This window comes from Falco rusticolus, chromosome Z (genome assembly GCF_015220075.1).
Source record: "Falco rusticolus isolate bFalRus1 chromosome Z, bFalRus1.pri, whole genome shotgun sequence".
NCBI lineage: Eukaryota > Metazoa > Chordata > Aves > Falconiformes > Falconidae > Falco > Falco rusticolus.
Genome location: NC_051210.1, coordinates 49,126,245 through 49,149,335, shown reverse-complemented (window position 1 = coordinate 49,149,335; position 23,091 = coordinate 49,126,245). Strand labels below are relative to the sequence as shown.

Below are 23,091 nucleotides of genomic sequence, written 5' to 3'. Positions count from 1 at the left end.
ACAGTAGTTCCATTTTGCTATGAAGTGTATAAAAATCACAGCTGGAGCTGGTACTTAATGTAGAAGTGAAGGGATTTAGCATTTTCTTAGTTTCTTTGAGAAATGTCTGAAAGGTATTGTTGGAAAAATTCAGGAAATTTTTTTTCTAAGATTTATTCTGCCCCTCTATTCATTTTTATCACTGACTGCTTATAAGACAACTGTATTTATTGCATACAGCACAGTAATTATCATTAGTTTTATCCTGTATGTATCATTCTCATTGCAAAAGTTCAAAGTATATTGAATAAGAAATAAAAATCTTAAGCAGGTGAAGTCATTAGTGCTTATCTTATTCATGTCAAGGCCACTCACAGGTCCACTGCTGAAAAGTACCGCAGGATCTTTTACATCAGTTCTCCAGTGTTTCTCAGGTGATGTCACAGGAAAAGGTGCATTTTTTAATGGAATGCTGTAGACATTTGCAAAGTGCCTGTGTAAGTCTACCTCAGCAGGAAACCTGAATCTCAAAGAACGGTAACAAGTCAACCAGTCAAATGCTGACAGATCATTTGGAGAGAATAATGTGAAAGGTTCAGATGCATTCCTGCAGATATATAACTATATTTTTGCTGAATTGGGAAGAAAAGTAGCTTGCTTCCCCCCCGCGCCCCCCCAAGAAGCCTCTGCTCATATTAGCCGTAACTCAGACTAGGATTTTTTTTCTGGTACATATTTTCTGAATTTATATGCACTGTAAATTACTGATTTAAGTGTTACTTACACAAAGATCTCACTTAGACTGGTTTTCATGAAGAGTGTTTTCAGTCATGTTTAAAGATGTATTGCTATTTACATAACAATTTTAGTATGACTGTGGTTTCCTTAAAGTAAATTTTAGGAATAGGCTTGAAATTATAAACTGAATGCTTTTTTAATTACCTTGCAGTAAGCTAAAACTGCTTTTGGAACTTCCTAATTTTTGTTGATTACAGCAAATGTGTAATTGTTTTGACAGTTTTTGGAGGCTTCCTATATAAACATTGTCCAGTTAGAAATTCTCTTAGACAATCAAGTTGTTTTCTCAAAACACTTTTACCGGTGTTCTGGTTTTATCTTTTTGACTCCTCTTTCATAGAAACACTTCAGAGCATTTGTGCTTTTTTTAATTAAGTTTATAAGAAAAGCTTCTGCAATCAGTGTCGTCTTTTCTAATTAAGTGGTGGGGTTTTTTTTCTACAGTAGCATGGAAAGGTATTTTTCATTATGTACATCAGGTAATACTAATCATACCTACAGAATATCTGACTGATAAAATTTTGTAAAAGGTTTTAGAAGAATTAAAATTTTGAAGACTTTAATTTAAGCCTCAATATGGTAGTGTTTACAGATAAATTGTGTAAGAGGTTTTACTACTACGTCAGCAGTATATGCAGGAATTATAACTTTCACATATAGAAGCAGGAAAAAAAAAAAGCTGCTGTAATGATCCCATATTTTAATAGGCAAAAAATAGTCTAATAAGAATAGAATTTGTTTCTGCTCTGTTCAACAGTGTCCCTTTCCATTCTTACAGGACACTTAAGTCTGGAAAATTTTACTTGTATCCATCTTAAAAATAAAATATAAAGCTAAATATACCCTATTCAACACTTTTGCCAATCTCCGTGCAAAATCATTTCTGCAGCCCTCCACCTTTGGCACAGAATGTAATGACACAATGAAAGAATTCTGTGAAGCTGTTTAGGAAAAGTTTGTTCCCAGAAACATCAGGAGAAATGTGATCTTCCCCCTCTCCTCCTTTAGAAGCATACAGGTTATCCTTTCCTAACTGCTTTGAATAAAAATAGTCTTGGTTAATTTGCCAAACTGTAATCTTTGGGCACAATACTAAAAAAGAAGTAAAGGCAGTTGCTCAAAAATACTTAAAAATCAAAGCAGCAAATTTGCTATACTAGTTTTTCTTAAAATACAGCAGAAGTGAAAAGGTAAACCAGAAGGGATAAAGGTATGATGAAGTAGGATATACAGCCTGACCTTTCCAGGGTTTGCAAATAGAGTCTAAGAGAGCAGAGGTTTATCTGGTAATTGAACTAAACTATGTGCCAGTATGAGAACTAAAGTCTTCTCAAAATTTGATTGGGTATAAATTCTGTGGTTTTTTCTTCTAAGGTCACACTGCTGTTATCGCCATGTATGCATGCCTTGAAGAGACCTCTTTGCAGGCACAGCGGGTAATTCAAAACTCAAAACACATCCTCAGTCTGTGTATTCTTGAAAGAAAGCCATTCTTCCTAGACTCACCACAGTGTTCCAAACCTGAACAGCAACATTATCTGTAGGTAGGAAAAATTGTCTGCAATGTAATTCAGACTTTTAATTTTATGACATTTAGGTTCAATTTCTGGACCCTACCTGTAGCTTTTGAAGGCTTTGAATTGACAGCATTGAGGAGAATAGGTTCTGCAGTATTGCAGTTTTATTAGAGCTTTGCTGAGCCTAATAAATTGGAAATTGGGCTGGGATGTCACACTTGAAAAGTCTGGAGACAGAGACAGACAATGCTATGTGACTCTGTGAGACTAGAATTCACCTCTTTCAAGTCCTAGTCCAAAATTCTGCTTGGAATGAAACATGATCAACTACTTAAATAAGTTTGTTCAAAGATTTTGGTTACTAAATGGGGAAATCCCTATTTAATTTTTCCTCTGGTAGTACTGATTCAGTGTTGCTGCTGATACAAAACAGTTCTCAAATTTCTGCTTTCTCCTCTGTCAGAGAACTTGACTTGGAAATAAATTGAGGAATTTCCAAATGGTAAACATGAAAATAACTGCCCTTTTAAAATGCATGTACTCAAAAAATTTATTTTTTTAATAGTTTGCCACATTGAAAACTTGCAGCTTCCTGAAATCAGTTCTGTTAACAGAACTACACTGTAAAATATATTTATCAGGAAACTGTTGTCATTACAAAACAAAAATAAAGCAAAATACCTTTTACATTTCTATTGATCTCTGAAGAAAAATTACAGTAGACCTGTTGAATTATTGATGAACAACAGTTGAAGTACATTGTATGTAGGAAATGAGACTCATTCATAAATTAAAGAGAACAGTTGGCATGAACTAGAACTATGAGAGCTGTATTATACTGCTGTCAAAATGAAATATCTTAGAGACAGGTAAATTCTAGAAAAATACGTAGAAAAAACTGTGAGAACTACATGAAGTTCATAGAATATACTTGCAATCAACACGATTTAAATTGCTGTATCATTTAGAAATCCTACGAAGTATATTTCTATATTAAAAGAAAGAACCTGTATCACAAAAATTAGCATGTTCTTGTAATGTTACAAATAGAGATAGTACACATATCTATAAGCATATCTAATATATTTCTATCTGCTAGTACAATACAGTAATAGAATAGGCTTGTATGTAAATTACAGTAAACTCTGGAAGATACCATCCTGTAATTTTTACTTTATGGTTTTCATGTGATAGGTAGCTTATTTTTCTTCACATTCCCTGTGATTTGTTCAAACTTTCCTTGTGCATTGAATCTTACCTTATTATTTTACAGAAAATAAAACTGGGTTTGCAGTTTTTTCCCCAAAAATTTCCTGAATAAAGACACTGTTTGAAACCTGGAAAAGCTCAACAAATACTTTCGTAATAGGATTACCTTTTGTGCTCACAGGAATGTCTTCATTGAATGCAGTGTGATCTGCTCATTTATTTAAGCTATACTGGGTTCTTGAACCTTCTCTTCTACGTAAAGTTCTGTGGATAATACATGGTTTTGTTGCATAATATATTTTTACCAAAAATCTCACCCCAAAAGATTCACTGCTTTGGGAATAATTATTCATATGTAGACAAGAGGTAACATCTCAGCTCTGGCAGTCTGATTTTTCTCACAGATTGTCACAGAAAACTGGTTTGGGCTGCAACTGGGTGAGTGCTCTTAGGCTTGTTCAGTGGAGCGGGCCATGAATGACTCATTATTAGTAACTACCAGTATTAACTATGAAAGTGATGTACTAACCATTTTATGCATGTGCTTATTTCCACTGAATTCAATGAAAATTCAAGACCTCCTGGGTATGGTGGTAAAAATGTTATTAGTTCTAGTCTTGAATATATAGACCTCACTATGGTGAGAGATTCTTTTGTGTTTTGAACTTGCAGGGAAAAAATTGCAATAGAAGATGTAGCTGCATATTACCTTTAGTATTTTATGATTTAGTATTCTGATAGACTATGCAATAACACCTCTGTGTACCATTCTATATAGGTGTTACTAAAATGCAAGAAATAGATGTCTTGGGTTTCTATCAGCCATATATCCTACCCTGGAAGTTTGAATTCTCTCCCCAGTTGTTTGCAATTGTCTGTTTCAGGATGGATTTTTACCTAACAGTCTCTCTTGTCTGTCTTTACTGGCCTAGGTAAAGGTTTTCCTGATAATGTCCTTACTAAAAGTTTTCAAGAGTCATGAGAAATTTGGGACATACTTCCACATCCCTTTATATTGTGAATGTTGAGTGAGTTGATTCTTCAGCTTTCTCCTAATGCATCCTTTTACTTTACTTTCCTTGCCTTTGTTCCTGTCATAATCTGTTATATAGATTTCCCTCATTGCAAAGTTAGGGAACAGAAGAATGGTGGAGCCAGATGTTAGCAAGGTAGACACATGTGATAGGTGAATCAGGTTTGTTCCTTACTTGAGCGGCTGGATTTTGTAAGGAGTGGAAGGGGCAGAGTCATGGGATTACAAGAAAGGCTCTGTAACCTGAAAGTATCTAGAAGCCTTACAAGCACATCCACTCATTTTTGTTGTGTGCCCCTATGCAAGAGTGATTGCTTGTATTAAAATGTACTTAGGAGATTAAATTCCAAAAATTATCTTCATCATCATCAGTTTTACTTGGTATTGGGTTGGAGCTAAGCACTGACACATGGAACACAGTGTAGATTCAATGTGTCAATTCATGCCTTAAGGTTAAATTGGTGCATATAAGTACCACTTAATCATTTTCACTAGCTCAGAATCTCACGTACCATGAAATTAATTTTTCAGTTGATCCCTCACATGAATGATAAAATTATTTTTTTCCCCAAGATAATGGTTTACACCTTCCACATCTATTCTGTTTGGATATACTATGAAATATATGACAGTCTTTTTGCTGTTTGTTTTAGAGGTAAAATCTTTCAATCATTTTTTAAAAATTAGTGGCAACGTAAAAAATCCCAGCCAGTGCAAGAGGATATCTTCAGTCATTGACAGCTACTCTAAGCTTTCAATCATCCACCAGAGACTGATTGAGAAGTATAGATCATTATGACCTCACAGTGTTTTTAATGAGGAAATCATTACATCATAATGAAAACCAATACATTGCTCAAGTTCATGTTGAGCGAGGCTGAATGGCTGTCTCCTGGGAACCAGAGACTCTGAAGAAAAATGAGAGTCCTAGTAGGTAATGAGCTGAGCATGAACTCCCATTGCCATTGTGAAAAACACTAGTGCAGTCCTTGAATGTATAAACTGGGGGCCATACAGCAGCAGCAAAGGAGTACATTTTCTTCCACTTGGCATGATTTGATTGCTCTTAGAATACTCTTATGTAGCTCTAATACCCAGAATCCAAGAAGGAGATTGATGGAAGTAAAAAGCATTTGACTTAGGAGAAAGATTTGAAAATACACCGTTCCAGGGAACAGTTTGAGATTTTCAGAGAGTAGATTGAAGGGCAACTCAAGTTTAGATATCTAAGAAAAAGAAAGTCTTCAGTGTAGCAAAGGAAGATTGAAAAAAAATATTCAGGGCTGCAGAGCTGATACAAGATAGACTTGTACCAGATATGTGGTCTTTAATTTTTATGTGACTGTAACCGACCATTGCCTATTGGAGTCAGAACTGCAGTGATATTGGACAATTAATCTTAAAGGGAAGAATTAGAGAATCAACTGCTTGTGGTTAGCAGTGGGCAGAGTCTGAAGGGAATAAAAAAATGCATGTTCTGTAGGAAGCATTAAAAAAAATAGAGATAGGAAGAGGGAGGATATGTTTAACAACATGAATTGAATTAAGGAAAAATTCAAACAGGAAGCTATGTTCTCAACTTCAGTAACACTGTTCATTTATCTGAAGAACTGATGGAAGAAATGTGCATCCTTCATAGAACACTGCTAGGCAACAGAGTTTTTGTGATGAAACCCAGCATTTAGTAGAGCTGTGGAGAAGAGATATAAACATGGATGATAAATTTAAGAAAAGTCAAACCAGTATTTTATAAGGTTCTAACTGAAGCCAAGGTGGAGCGTTCTGATCATGTTCAAACATCAGGTTATAAAGAGGAGAAATTCCAAGGCAAAGGAAGAAGCCATGGCCACTCAAGACATTAAAATACAGAGTCATGGCACAGGGGAAAATGGACAATGAAACAAAGGAAGTAACATAAAGGAAATCCATGTTTCACAGTGTGCATACAACAGGAACATTAAGAGCAGGTTAGTCTTTAGCAGAAGAAATGCAGAGAAGTAACAATCACTTTTGTGGTATACTATACACAGAATTTAGGATTACATTGGTCTGGTACAGCCCTTTAGAATTGCTGCTGCAGACCTGTAAGAAGACTAAAGCTCTTTATTTTAGGTAATGCATAGCTTGGTAAGGAAAATTCAGAAAAGAAACAGATAAAAAAACATTTTTTAATACTTCCTTCATTTTTTTGTCTACCTGTAGGGCTGGGCATAAGGAAACTACCTTTTCAGTAAGGTAGTAGTGAAATATTTAAAGGAGAAAGCTTTTCGTTTTAATTGGGAGCATAGAGACAGATTAATCTTTTTTGAGTCAAAATCTTGATACAGGACTCAAGTAGAGATATTTTGTTAAAGGTTTGGCTTCCAAAGAATAAAAATATTTATTTTTCAAAGTATTGTTTGAAATAGAAAAATTGTCAGAGAAAAGAAAACTGAATTCACGAGAAACAAATGAAGGAAAGTAATTTTGATAGATACTAATTTCAATTAAAAATCTACATGTAGTGCACTTAGTTGAAGATATAAATTTTATAAGTTCTGTGACTGAAAAATAAAGTTAAGGTAATCATGAGGAAAGCTAAGCAGCAGGAGACATAAATTTCAATTGTTGCCTTAGGAAAACCTATACTGAGTCCTGAAACTACAGGAGTTATATGATGATATACAGTCTCAAGACCTCTACTCTGAGTAGTTTCCCTGAAGAAAAGTTTTCTGATGTTCTATGTTTTTATGAACCTAATTTTGATAAGAAAGCATCACATATAGCTTAGAGTGCATTTTATTGCAGCCCACTGTCATATGTATTATTGTGTACCGTTCAAAAAGTACTTGCATTTTACAGTAAATTCCTCAAAAGATTATGAATATTGGATTGTCCTGACTGCTTCTATTTTTCTGTCAATAATTGCAAAATTTTAGTCTCATTTCCATTGTTCAGTTGCTGCTTTGTGATACTTGTTCTTTTCATAAAAAGGAGTTAAAAACTTCTCTATATATACAAATACGTGTTTTCTTATTTACATACATCCACCGTGTATCTTTAGACTCGTCTTTACACTGGCAGCTTTTGTAGTAGATATCCTGTGTAGGGTATTCAGTTTATATATGTCAGATCCTCAAGGGCCGTGGCTTTTGCCAGATGAAGCACTTTTGATTTTGAGGCTGATGAAACACAGTGCTATTATTGATCTGTGCATGACACAGCCTGTCTCTCTGCTGGCAGAGTGTAGCAACATTTATCCAGGAATTTGTGAAATGTCACTCGGATCATGTTCATAAGGTAAACTGTGCAAAAAACAGGATCCAAGCTGAGAATCCATGAGGAATTGGACGTGACTGTCTTATTCCATCATCTTATCTTCTGGGTCAGCCAAGTGTTATTTGTTAAAACAATGTCTGTGTTTTGTATGTTGAAGACAGTATGATTATCACTAGCAACACCCTGTATATTATAGTCATACTGTTGTTTTACTCAGTTTTTTAGGTCACTTGGGAGAACAATATTTTAAGTCACTGAAAGTGATCTAAACATTGCAAGTCTATAATTTCTCTTCTGTTTGTAACAAAATGATAGTTCCTGTACAGCACCAACCAGGAAACTCTGCTTATATTTTCTAAAAGAATTTTCACTTCTTGCTTCACTTTGCTTTTAGAGAAGTGTGGCAATACATGTTATTAAAATCTCAGTAAGCAGTTGTGGTCAGAAAGGGTGTGTGACTGTTTCTACACATAAACCTGCCAAAACACTCATATTTACATGTTTTGTTTCTTTATAAATTATGATTGAAAAAGGCTGTGCATTTTTGTTAGTATCAAAGGCACGTCATGTAAAAAATAATGAAAACTAAGGTAAATAATAAAAAGAAAGGTTCCATATACTACATTATGTGCTTGTAAAGGGTCAACTTTTTTATAAATAATGTTTTTATAAGTTTTACATAAAGTTTTTTATAAGTAGTATTTCAGCAATAGACTCACTGTTATTAGCAAATGGATGTTGCACCTTCTCATTAAAAAAATGCTTAAAAGTGTAAACAAGACACAAAAAGCTGCAATTCTTAATTTTCGTTTTCTGTTTCTAAAACTGTTATGATATACAACAATAAAAATTTGAAAGTTAGCCATGAATGAAAAAAATATTGTGGTATTTGCCAACATTTTTTTATTTTAAACATTCAGATCTTTAGAAAAGTCTCTAGATCATTTGATTTAAAAATCATTTACTAGTTAGAGGGAAGAAGAAACTGGTTTTATTGAAGCTGAAGGTTTGCGTTTGGCTATCTTGGGATTTTTTCACAAGTGTAACGAGGATTTTATTTCTGTAAGAGACTTTCTGTAGTTTGAATCCCATAAGGCTAAATCAAGATTAAATGAAATATCACTTTTTACTTAATCTCTACTTTTTAAATTGTTTTTTACACGTTTGTACATAAAAATACATTAAGCCAGGAGGCAAAAAGTAGGTTTTACTCATGAAAATATTTTTGGATACATGATGCATATATTTTTACATGTTATCCCTCCCTTTACAAGACTTGACATATCACAAACGCATGAGTAGTGGAAAAAGCCAAAATTGCAGTTGGCTGGGTTTTGGGGTGGGTTTTTTTGGCTAGTAGATGTGTGTATTTACTTTGCAAAGGTCCGTAGATTGGACAAATACTGGCGTCCGTTTCTCAGGAACACGAAGATGGTATTTCATAGCATGAAGGCCACCTGCTTGTCAGGTCTACCACTCTTCATAGTAGAGCCATTGCCAGCTTGCCAGGCATTGTTTCTTTCAGAGAATTTTACAGAGGACATTTATTTTGCTACTTGGCAGTGTCAAAGCACTCTGTGAAATACTGCATCTTGTTTTGGGCACCATACATAACATACACATATTGGAACGAAGGAGCAGTAATTCTAAGTAGTTTTGAGCATGTTAACTGTGAGAAAAGATTAAAGGAGTGTAATTAATGAAACCTATAAAATAACAGATCAGTGGTAAGGGCAGAGGAGTGCAATAGCCACCTTGCAGTGCAAGTAAAGGGCTAGTGGTCAGTTTGTGCTTTCTTAAAGGAAGGAAGATTTAGTTTTTCAAGAAAGATGATTTAAATATAAGGCAAATTTTCACTCTGAAGGCACTGAAGAACTTCAGAAGGCTGCCAGGAGAATCTTCTCTATAGCTAGACCAAAATTTTCAGGAATACTTTACTTAGGGTCTTTTGCACATGTGCTGAATTTAATGTATTGACATCATTACCAGTCTTTCTCTTGTAGAAATATTTTTTTTGTCCTCATTCTCAAATGGAAAGATTTTTATTTTTTTTGTTTTCTGTTTGGGTTTTTTGGGGTTTTTTTTGTAGGTAACTAGCACAGGAGAAGTATTTTAATACTGAAGAGTTTGAACAGTGGGGCTAGCAGCTAGTCTTTGCAAACTTTTACTCCTTGGTTACCAAGTTCTCCTTTTCCTCCATGCGGCTTATTACTCTTTGGTTTCTGTTAAGGTGTATCAGTGATCTGAAAGCAGGACCATAAGAGCAGCTCCCACATATTGTCCTTGGGGGAGCAATATCAGAAAGAAACGTATTTGGTCCTAGAGTTCTTTTGAACTCCTCCTGATTTCAGAAGGGGAATGCTCTCCACCAGTTCAGCACTGTTAGGACTTCTGCAAAGCACCAGTTACCTGTGTTTGACCCTATTTTCTTACCCATCCCACATGGAGATTTCTTTGTCTAGTGTATTGCACAAAAGGAATTGGCATTTTTGTTAGAGCTGGAATCTTACTTGAACTTTCTCATTCCCACAATCCCTTGTTTAAGCTTGTATGTTCAAAGTTAATGCTGGTGCTCTGTTGTCCTGGCTACTCCCTTTCACTACAGGAAGAAACTTCAAAAGACACATCTGTAGCCAGGAGTACAAACCAGAAGAGTACAGCCATCCTCATCGCTTTACCAAGGAAGATGCATAAACCTTCAGACTGCATTGATTTTCTGGGTTTTTTTGGTCTCTAGGTATAAAGGAATAGGAGTCAAGAGCTAAGGCATTTTCAACAACAGTAGAAAAGGAAAGTGTAACAAACTAAGACTACTTCTGAGACAAAATTGGTGTCTGGGAACTACACCTGAGATTCCTTTTTAAAAATGGTTGTCTGGGGTATTCCCTCCTTGAGATTGTCCTTAGTTTTCACTGCCTTAGACCCTGGTTGTTGCAGACAGTGAATATTGGCTTATAGGATTCTTTAGCATCCCTACAGAAGTCAGATACTATTACTGTCCTTGTAACCCAAGCAAAGAGTTTTTGTGGTTTTGAAGCCATGTTTGTTTGCCTGAAGTGCCTGGACCTCATGGACTCAGCCAGTGCTAGAGGAGGTAGAAGAATGTTTTACTTCCTTACTAATGCTTTGCACCATCTGATTTGCTCTCCTAAAGTTTCATTGCAAATGAGTCATAATATTGATGATAGTCATGATAAAGGGAAAGTATATTTCGTTTTCTACATTAGGCTGAAAACATGGCTTTTTCTTGTGACGGTCTCTTCAGCTATTTAATATGTAATAAGGAGTACTTTACGCTAAACTGTTCATTTATGCCTGTAAATTTAGCAAGGGTTCCAGTGATAACATAAATTACAAATTAAAGATAAGACTGTAGGGGTTCATTTACAAGAATCCAGGGATGAATTACTACTTTAACTTATATGCAGTACACTGTAGTGGTAATTTTTAAATGCAATTCATGATTTTGAAAAACATCCCTGTTTTTGCATCCTCCACAATGTCTGTCATCAGCTTCCTCTTACCTCTCAGAAGTGGCTAGCAATATGCCTTTATTTTCTTACATAGAAAAGTAAATAATACATTAATATTTGTACATTATCACCTTTATGTGACTAGAAAAATTCATGGTGTTTTACCTTTTTTTTCCCCAATTCTTTGTTGTGTGTTGCATTTTTGTCCTGCTCTATGAGAACATAGAACTTTTCCAGTATTTAAATTTGTTAAAACAGTTTACACTTAAAATGTTTTGCTTTTGCACAGCTGTCTACATTAAAAAATAAAAACAGCTTCTAAGGACATTTTTTACAGCTTTTGTTGATATCTGAAGCAGTTACAAATGAGATGTTTAAATAATTCTATAAAATTAAATATAGAGCTATCTTTATAAATTTTGTTCCTTGAATAGTGCAGCCCCCTTCTGATATCTGATGTACATATTTTTTAGTAATTTTTATGTACAAATGCTTATATCACTTCCTCAAACCTTTGTGTCTTTTAGACATGTTTTCTGTAAATTGACAGCAAATTTAACAGCTGAAAAGTTGAGATTTAAGGAAAGAAAACCATATATATAGAGGAGGCCAGAATGTGGGAGGTGGAACATCTTTCCCTATAAGCACAGAATTCCTACCCACTTACATTTGAGATGCAAAAGTATTTAAATGGAAAATGGTTCGCTCTCTGAAACAGATGGAAACGAGGAGAGGTTAGATTAATATTTCACCATTCTTTCAGCTGTTTTGCTTGTTTCTTTCTTCTATATTCTTTTAAAAATATTTTTAATCTGTAAAGGTACAAAGCTGTATGCTTTGGAAATAAGCGGGTAAATCAAAAGAAAGTTTAAAAACAGTCTTTAAAATAGCGTTTTCATTTTGGTTTCTCTCTATTTTATGTGAGCTATACGGAAAACAGATGGAAGCATTATTAATTTTTTCCCCCAATGAGTTTTAGTGCAGCGTATTTGTATGTGTTATCTGAAACATATGAATACTTAGTATTGCTGCTGTTAAATTCGTAATGAGTTGTAGGGATTGTGAAATTCCCTGACTGGCTCTCATGCAAGTAGTTCATTTGCAGTGCTTAGATGTGTAAAGATTAAGCAGGGGGAATATGGCAAGCACTATCCCTGACCCTAGATGAAAAATTCAAATTTCTAGCTTTATGAGCTTGCTCCAACTCTCACGTTTGGTGAAAATCAGATAAATACTATGTAACCCTGCAAAAAATCTTGCAATAAAACCTGATCCTAACTATAAAAGATTGCATGGATTCCATGTCTTATATTGAAAATTCTCCAGGAAGTACAAAGATGTGGAAATCTTGGGGCAAATTTTATGCATCAGATGGAAGTCTGTGCTTGTGTGTAGCAATACTTAATGTGCACAGGCATGTTAGGTGTTGGAACTTGTATTTGTGTAAATAGCAATGGTGGGTACATGGGAACATTGGGCTTGGACTTCAGCCACATCTTGACAACTGGCTTGCTATAATACTCGTATATTTTCAAGTGGAACAAAGTGGTATGAAATTTGTCTGGTTATACTTTCATTTTTATTTTAATTTTAGTAAAACTTATTTTAATGTATGGTGTTGTGTCTGTGTAGATATTAATACTACAAAGAAATTTACGTATGCAAGATGAGGATAATATACTGTAATCTTAAGTTGTTTTTGTTTTTTTTTAAAGAAGTGCTAATTTTTAAAGTTCTTTAATTCTTATCCAGAAATTTTAAGGCCTTATAGGCAGATCCTGCACATCTGTATATACTGGCAGTTTGCATCACCACATTGGAAACCCTGTCCCTACAAAAATTAAAGCACATAGTTGTGATAATATAATTGATCATATGAAACTACTTATATAAGTGATGTTACATACATAGTTAATAGTCCTTATATTCCTTTGAAATTTGCAAGAACAGATGGAGTGGTGCATCTGCTTCAGTATGAAGGCAAGATAGTGTTCTTAATATGTACAGAAATTAGGCATGGGATACAGCAATATTTACTCATACAGAGGCATGAAATGAAAGTGATAGAAAATGCAAGCTAAAAATAGAATTGCTGCAGGTCAACCCCCTTATCTTTGAATTGGTGTTATCACTATGCAGATGACATGATTCAGAAGCATTTTCATCATATTAAAAAATGTTACCTATGTTATTACTAAGTTTTTTCCTATTCTGCATAATTTATTTGAAAAATCATTGGTTTTGCAGTGTACAGGTCTGTACTCAGGTTTGTCTGTTGTTTGTAACAGCAGATGATTTCTTAGAGAATTGGGCAGATAATATATTGCTCTAATTCATTTAGACATGAGTATTTGTATGTTTCTCTAGAATAGATGTATGTGTTCTGGTCTTGATAGATGTGGTATTATCATTCTTTTAGAAAAAGAAAAAAAAAACAAAATCTGAAATGGACCTATGTGTTCTGATTTTATTGATTTTCATTTTTTTTAGTATTTCATAAGATACCATAGACAGATCAAATGTTGTAGCATTAAGCTTTTATGAGTTGTAGATTGAATTTCGCTATAAATTAGCTATAAAGTAGCTGAATTAAAAGTACAAGTAAAACATTTGTTTATGAAGTGGCATACAGTAAACAGCCTTTTATAAAGATGATTACTCTGATCAGTACTAGTGCATGATTAAGAAGACAGTCAAAGACTGATAAGAGACTTTGTTAGTGATTACAACTGTATTCCTGATAATAGCTGAATTTATAATTTCTACATGTGAAAGGGCCGTTCTGTAGATAACAGTGGCATCATTGCTTTTATAAAGCTGATGAACTGCAATTGTGTTACAGTGACATTATCAATACGACAAATAAGTCTTTTCATTAGTGAAATACTTGAGAAATAATACCTCTTATCTGCATGCTGATATCTCTGTTTCTCTGCTGGGAACTAATTTAAACACTTCATGAGAGACTGACATTTTCAGTGCCTTAAACATCCTTAAAAGCTGCTTTGTTCATTGCAGACCATATTTAGTATGACCTCATAATAATGTAGCACACCTCAAGTGTCATGCCTGTCTTTACTATACACATTGGAGCTGTGTTCATCTATACTAGACAACTGCACTTTAAGGAAAGATATTTTTTTTCTTGATAGGCAATTAGCAGTAATTAGGAAGATTCACTTCAGTAAGATGTCAACATGAGATTGTTTAAAAAAGTTGAATGTCAGTGGCTTTAAAAGAGCGTGGTTTTTTTCCCTGACACACAGGTATGGCATGTGAAACATGAAATGTTAATTTAACTTTTCTGCTTATTATTCATGCACAATATTATTTTGTCATTCAGATACTACACTGACAGAGTGCAAAGGGTGTTAAAATAGTGCTGCTAGAATAAAAAGAGGATTAATCTACCATTGGCCAATTAGCCAAAGGGTACTTAATGGTCTCTAAAGGCTACTGAAGTCTAACAACTAGCTAAAGCACTGGCAAAAAGTCCTCTATATTACCTTCATTTACTTGACATTTTATGAAACAGTCAGCTGCTGATAACTGCGTCTGGCTGAAAAAAAATTAGAACTGAATGATACTATAGTTTTTACTAAAATTTCAGAAGAAGAAATGACAAATAACTTTAACATTTTTTTCTTGCTTTTGGGGGGTCTTTGTTTCAATTTAGGGATAGGATATTAAGTCACTGAACACTTCTGTTTCATATTTTGTCTTCATGCCTGGAATACTAAGTAATCAACCACTTAACAGCACTTGCATAAAAAAAATTTCACTGAGGATTTGGAGTTATTTGCCTTTTCTCTATATGATCACATTAAGTATGCAGCACAGTTGGCTTTCTAGTTTGGTATATATCTTTTCATATTTTCAGATAGCTACATGCCATCTTTATTAATGTTTGCTTTTTTTCTGTGATCCATCAGGTAGAAGTAGGTTTTGATGCAAGAAAACAAAACAGGGTCAAGATTAGTGGGGTTGACTCCATAAATTTTGCCATGGGTATTGTAAATAGGTTTGTCTTTGTGTTATAGTAACATTTGATAAGAGTGTGTAAAATCATAAATACCTAACTCTGTGCCTGCAGATTTGTTTTGAAGAGTTCTTTCATAGTTTATATGTGCAACAGGTAGTGCTTATCTTGTGTATTTTTCATTATCAGGCTAAAGCTGTGAGAAAATTGCATTCTGTTAAAACCTTCAGATGAGCACTGTTAGTATTTAAAACAGAACTTGATACAGGAGCTGTGCATATAGCAAATGTATTTTATTACCTACTGTAGCAAGGTTCCTTAGAGAAAAGAAAAGAGTATGTTGACTTCAGGTTTCTTACAGAGATCTCTATGTACATTGTGCTGTTTTTGTCTACCAAGATTTTAGGATGGGAAGCTTCATAGTAAATATGATTTTTACACATCTGAGGTTATTTATATTAGTTAATAGTTGGATTACAGTATGAGTAGTAAAATAAGGTTATGTCATTGCTTAAAAAGTTTCAAGAATACCTGATCTATATCCTATTTTGTGATTTCCCCTAAAAATATATTCTATATAATATAGTCTGCAAATATAAATCCATGAGATCATGTACAGCAGTAGCAGTGCAATATCAGCCACCACCAACAGAAATGACATTTTCATACATGCCAGTTGCAGTAGCAGGGTGACTGCTGTAAACTGAGCTAGAAGCTCCTCACCGAGTTGTGATGCCAAGGAGCAATAGGTCATTCCAGGAGCTTCCAGCATTAATCCATTGGGCCTTCCATGTAGCTGTCTTTCTGAGCATAGAGCTTATGGGAAAAAGCCTTGCTGAGTCACTGGAAGTTTTATGTCGACTACATAGAAACTGAGATTTCATCACTTATCCCTTTGTGTACAGCAGAACAGAGTGTCATGGGTATACCAGGAGCAAGGAGATTAAGATAGATGGATGTTGAAATACTGAATCTATAAACATCTGTTAAGCCAAAACACTCTGGAGGAGGTGCAGCAGACAAGTGCTGCTACATCATGGAGGAGCAGCGATAGCCTGCCTTTAACAACATCTGGTCTAGCTGGTGTTTAAGATTCTACCTTTCATCCTGGTGACCTCTTCCCCTGGAGTAAATCCTTTCTACTCTGTCACTCAGGATTTGTGTGCGTGGTAGCACACACACAAAAACGTCCCTCTGTCTGAAAGACGAGAAAGAGCAAAAGGCTTGACCCAAAACTTAGCAAGTGGTGAGGGACAGCAGGGTAGTGAGCTTGCTTGTTAAGCAAGTTAATGTAAGGAATATATATTTTGGGCATAAATAATGTCACCAGGGCAGGGGGGCTGTTCGTCATATCCTACATAGATTGATACAGAATTTTCAGATACCCTTTCAATATATTGCAAATAGAAGAATAGGGTAATAGAATTATCAACCCTGTAACACCATTTACATAGTCTCCAGACTTGCTAAGAGACAATGTTCTTCATATCTCTGATTGCAGTTGCATGTCTGTCTTTGTCTGCTTTCACAAGTTGGCGGATGTTTCTCTTGTATATCATATACTACGTTCACTTCACCCCCATAGTTCTGGTGCCGTTTCTGAATTTATATTTGCATCCATATATTAAATAATCTTTTCTACATCCTCACTTAAGTAAATTCAATAACCAGTGTAGCACTGTCATCCTAGGCAGCTGTCCTATGAAAGCCCTTTCTTTTCCAGTATATTTGGTGTTACAGTTTTTGGTAATGTGACCACTGCAATCATGTCATTTTAGACCAGACACATTTCGGCAGCAGCAGTAGCCTGAGAAACTTCTGAGGGTCACAGGCTATCTTGGGCATACGTGGGGGCATTTCTAATTTTAATCGGAAATATTGATCTAGCTATGATTATTTTTTTCTTTCCTTTTTATGAATAATTTATTATAAAGACACTGAATCATGAAATTCTGCATGTAGAAATATTGGCTATACTGGAAAAATTAACCTAATCCTTGTATCTTTCTATACAACTACTGGTTTTGCTTATTAAAGAAAGTAGCCTTCATTTTGTCTTTCACTCAGACTGTATTAATTGTGAGAATAATGCATTGGATTAAGGACTAGACAATTAGAAAATACATTAACACTTACTTATGTCTTGTTCAATAATGACAGCAGACATGGAAGAGAATGGAAAGATTAACCCCATTACTAAAAACAGTACTTACCTCAGATATACATGTAAACTGCCCATTGGCTTTAATAAATGCACTTAAGTGTGAAATACTGTTAGAGTTTTAACTTTAAATACGGAATACGTTTTGGTGTACCTGTGATACTCTTTTTAAGCTAATGCAAAATGTACAAGCGTTCTCATGTCATTCATAATGGCAATAAACATGACCATAAGTAGTTTTTCTTATATTTGGATAGATGCCTGATCCTGAGATTAATAGTATGGAAGTGCCTGTGTATATGAACACATGTATATAAAAAGTTTTTTCTAATAACGTCAAACAGTATAAAAGCTATTTTTAATTAAATAATAAAATGCTTAGAATTTTTAACTTTTGCTCACCTATGTTACTTTGTGTACCAGCATATAATTGGGCATACATTTAGTTATTTCAAGGTGTAGTATCTTCTCCAGTTTCTTTACCAGGATCCTTCATAAAGGAAGTTTTTTGGTTGGGTTTTTTCTTGCTCTTTGACAGATTTCAATACCATTTTGTGTCACTGTTCCTTATGTTAAACTGCTGTATTGCAGTCTTCTTTGGAATAATAAGATAGTACTGTAGTTACCCTCTTAAGGAGCAGTTGTTAGGCCATTGGTGGCTTTTGCCTGACCACAGATTTGTGGAAGTTAACCACTAGCATGAAGATTATTTCAGTTCCCCTTTTTGCAAAACAACATTCAGTATTATTTAAATTAAATATTTTATTTATAAGATTACCTCTATAAGAAGTACTGTGAAATATATTGTTACAAGGATTGAATAAGTCTTGTCAGTTGTCAATCAAGTGCAACAAGACTGAGAGTTTGTTTGCATGTTATTTATTTGAACTAAATCCCTAACAAGCCTCGTCTGCTAATTGGACTTAGCATTTATGCTGCTAAATGAGAAGCGTTTTGGCTGCAGTATAGGGTGGTAAGACCTACCCAGTGGAATAAACAACTAACATCTGTTATCCTGTCCTGCTCCAGCTTGGCTTTTACCACTTAAGTACCTCAGCCCTAGAGTCAAGGTTATAGAATGTGTGGTTCTCTGGCTATGATGCATATATGTGAAAGGGAAGAAATAACATGAGTAAAGACCAGCCAACCAGAAGTTATTTAGTGCAGCTGGTCCACTTTGCTTTAACCTCTACAAGCCCTACAAATATCAAAACAAAAGCCAAGAGAAGGGTGTATGTTTTATAGCAGTTGTCAGCACAGCAATTCAAGTGAGCTTACAGTGGTCACCATGAAAACAGATCTGAAATTTAACCACCTTTAATATGCATTGGTGTCTGAGACACCTTGGTATTTCTTCACGTTCTGCGTAGAAATAATTACTGAATCTCAGAGAGGCTATAGATAAACAGGTTTCAGCAGTAACTACTGTTACAGTTTTGTATGATATTTTTTGTCGTGGTCAAAATAGCAATGTGTGCAGTCAAAACTGAATTAGCTTGCCTTCTAAAAAAAATTGCTTGTTTTTAATTTTAGTTGCTTTCTCTTTCCAGCTGGGTTTGATCTTTGCATAGACTAGAGAATTCAACCGATAGCTATGCAACATAATTACAGATAATATATACTGGTTTATTCCTTTTGAATTCTGAACCAGAGAAACATCTCATATGATCAAGCAGAAATATTTTTAGGATGCAATTGTGATTGTTTCCTCTGTTTGCAAAACAGGTGTTGACCTCCAACCTGGCCAAGTGGCAACAGGAGAAGGAATATTTACAAGGAAAATTGAAGTTGAGAGAACATCTGTCTCAAACTGCCAGCAAGAGTGAAGTCACACCAGCTCCTTCAAAGAATATTGATTCCGAGATGAAACAGCTGCAGTGCAAACTAAAGGTGACAGAACAGATTATTTAGGGCTGAGGATAATTCTTATGAACAGTACTTCATAACTGGGTCAAACAGATATACGTATACTCACATATGCATATCACTTATCTTAGCCAATGATCAGCAGCTGAGGTGATGTTCACTAGAAGCATAGTCATAAGAGAGAATTAGAAGTTACAATTAAAACCATTTTTGCAGATCAAATAGGCCAGACAGGGAGGCTTGCTGGGTTTTCACACAATGATTAAATACATCTTGTTGGAAAGTGCTGTGGAATTAATTTAATGAAAATTGTGTTGATTCCTTGCTTCATTTAAGACAGATGTAAGCAATAGCTAGCTATCTGTGGAAGGGGAAGGGGAGCAAAGAATTTGAGCTGATGGGGCAGCTCATGTAATGTGACAGTGTCATGTTACCTATATGTCACTGCTATTCTCGTCTTCAAAGCGACAACGCTCTTTTTGTATTTGTATTTTTGTAGATTAGCTGGTAGGAAAATAATAACTCGCTGATTTCTTTTTTCAGTCTCCAGTGATGCTGTTAGATGTGGATGATGCTAGGTGCTGGTCTGCGTTGATCTGAGAGGTTTCTCAGCAGGTGGCCTGGCTCCAACATACTAATTCTTCCTCTCTCCTCACTGAAGGAAATACATGTGCAACAGAATGTCTTAGAGTTGGTTTTTTCCCATCACTTTGTGTTTAATATTTGAGGAGAGAGAAAAGGTCAAAATAGTACAGCTTGTTGCTGGAAGAAATGGCACACTAGCAAGCTGGCTGCCAAAGGATCAACTAGAAGAAAAGGCCATATTACATGAACAGTATAGCTGGCTCTGTCTCTGAGTACTGGATTAGCTGTGCTAGCGTGGGATACGGGTAGTGCTCGGACCTCTTTGCTGTTGATGGTAATCATGGTATTACAGATCTCGGTTGTAGCACACTGTAGTAAAGGCAGGTCACATTGATAAAGAGATGAGGGCAGCAGGGAGTAGCCATAAAAGGGCACATAATTTGATCTGCTTTCATGATGAGAGAGAGATCTTGAAACTATACACACTGACTTCTTGAGTGTTGATTTTAGATTTGGGTTTGACTAATCTGCTTCTGTTTCTGGTGAGTGGTAATTTCTGTTAATTAGGGTTGCTCCTTTTAGTTGAGTGTCCTCATTATCCAGAAACCTAGTAGTCAATTGCTCTAGAAAAGTAAGAAAAATACAAAACGAGGACTTTTTAAAAAAATACTCCTTAACAGTAACACTCATGCTAGAAACTTAATTTATTTGTCTGCTACATGTGAACTGCAAAATATATTGCTGAAAAATCAGGGGTGGGGTTTTTTTTGTTTCTGCAGCAGAGGAAAATTGAGCAAGCATATGTACATCTGATGTCAAAATACTAACATGACTTTTAATTCTTTCTTGAAGATGTATTCGATTTTTAATGTAAAAAATAAACCATATATGCAAAACTACATTTAGAATAAACATAATCTGTGACCCTAAATCCAGATAGTAAATTCACTGGTTGCTGAATTGAATTAGAGTTTTGACTATAAGGGTCTTGTAAGCTACATAAGTTACTGAAATTTGTAGTGTTATTTCAACCTAGAAATTTTTCAAAAATCAAGTCCTGCAAGTCATTTCTAGCAGAAGAAACTGGCAAAAGTTGTCAACTATTGTTCCAGGCCAACTAGCTTGCTTAAAAAGGAGATACAAAGTTATTCTCCTAAAATGACTGAATGTAGGGGCAGCAAAGGCTTTCCTTATACCTCAAAAGCTCAAAAGTACCTGGTTTTGTTACTTACTTTTTTTCCTCAAAACTGTCTTTGCACTGTTTGTTTATGTTGCATGTATTGAACCTTTGCCAATAGGAAGAAATGTGTTAAGTGTGGGTGGTGAGTTTGGAAGCAAAATACCATAAGCATATGTCTGCCTCTGAGCCTGTGCAGAGGCCCACCTTACTAAGTGTTCGAGTTGGTATCTGGTGTGTAAACCGTGTAACGGGGTGCTGTGCTTCACACTAATGAAGCACAAGCTCAACAAACAGGTCTCGGGAAACTCAGGAATATTCAGCTAGCATACATCATTTTAACAATTTTCTGGTTATACCTCACATTATAATAATAGTAAATAGACTAGACAAGTTATTAAGAACAGTATTTTACATCTAACTATGCACACAAGAATATATGCTCCCCTTGAGGGGCACAGAGTTATGTACAATACTGCCATTAATGTTAATAGGCATTACAAGTCTGCACCAAGCAGAGAAATTCTCCTGAAGTATCTTTGTTTACAGCACGTCTGATCTGTTCTCTTATTGTTTATATGTAAAGAGTAAAAAGCTTGAGTACGGTGGGTGAACCTGCATGCATATATGCACACATACATCTTGTGTGTACACTTAACACGTATGTATCTTTTGGCAACACCTTTTGGAGTTCTGAAATCTTTTTATACGAGATGTTTGAGCTGCCATTTTCAGCAATGGCATTCAGTGCATATGCTCAGATTGCTAAGATGGCTACTCAGTTAAATTTCATATTTTTATTTCTGTAGAGTGATTCAGTTGTTCGGTATTTAAATCTTGGGTAGATTATCTGTGTGTTTGCATGGACGCATTGAGGCTTTTTTCTTTACTTCCTACTATATACAATGAGCAAAGGCCAACAACTGTATAACTCTCAACTGGAATTACACATGCCTGAAAGTTAGGGTCATATCTTTTTTGGTACTGAAATGTAGGATTTGTGTTAGTATGGCCAAATGGAAATGTCTTTGTCTTATGCTTTGAGTTTTAAGGGACACAAAAACAACTGCGCTTGTAGATTGTCTTGTATTTCTCAATGCAGAAGATGAAAGGGATCATCGGAAATTGTTGCTCTGTAAGGGTAGGCCCCTTGTGCTGTAAATCTGTATCATTCAAGGATGTAGTTCAAATGAAGATCCAGTTTCATTTCTCTTCTGTTACCTTTTCAGCTGACCAGGCTATGCAAGAGGCAGTGTGGTCCCCATAGGTACACTGGGCTTGCAGGTGTCCTGGGGAATATCTATTAATCATGTATTATGTGCAGTGGAAAAGTATTGATTTTGTTCATATTTTCCAAGGAATATACTTCTACTTAAGTAAGAGCTAGAAAGTAAGAATGCTCCTTTTGTGCCAATTAATTTCTAAGAACGTTCATAAAATACGTGGGAGTTTACACAGCCTGTTATTTCAATCAAATTTACTGTTGACTGTGATAATATATTTATTAAAATAATAAAAATATTTTAATATTTTTCAATATAGAATTCGAATAATGAAATCACTAAGCAATCGACCACCATTGCTGTGATAATATATTTATTAAAATAATAAAAATATTTTAATATTTTTCAATATAGAATTCGAATAATGAAATCACTAAGCAATCGACCACCATTAAGTCACTAAAAAACCAACTCCAGGAAAAAGAAGAACGGATTCGGGAATTGCAAGTGAAGTACGTTCACTATTCTATCCGTTGTGTTTGGTGCCATCCAGTGGCAGCTCTATCATTGTTGCAACGTTAACCATTAGATTTTTAAGATAATGTTTTATTATTCGTTTTATTGCAGTCTTGCAGGCTGTCAAAGGTGGGTTTTTTTAGAAACTGGAGCAGTACATGCTAAAATTGTATTTTGTTTAAACTGATGAATGATTAGCTAGCTACAGTATCAGTATTGCAGTAAGAATACCTTAAATCAAAACGCAGACTCTAGAGTTGACTGTTTTATCCTTGACGTAAGTCTAAATGAATTCCTCAGCACTGTTATACACAGTC

The 23,091-nt window shown here is 35.1% G+C and overlaps 1 protein-coding gene across 1 annotated transcript in view; it reads left to right on the top strand.

Annotated features, from left to right (window-relative positions):
- The window catches only part of CNTLN (centlein), a 191,432-nt gene that overhangs the window by 143,087 nt on the left and 25,254 nt on the right, over positions 1 to 23,091 (top strand). The window contains exons 19-20 of the mRNA XM_037372632.1: positions 19,133 to 19,297; positions 22,673 to 22,765. Of these exons, the coding sequence (XP_037228529.1) occupies positions 19,133 to 19,297; positions 22,673 to 22,765 (258 nt within the window). The remainder of the gene's footprint in view (positions 1 to 19,132; positions 19,298 to 22,672; positions 22,766 to 23,091) is intronic.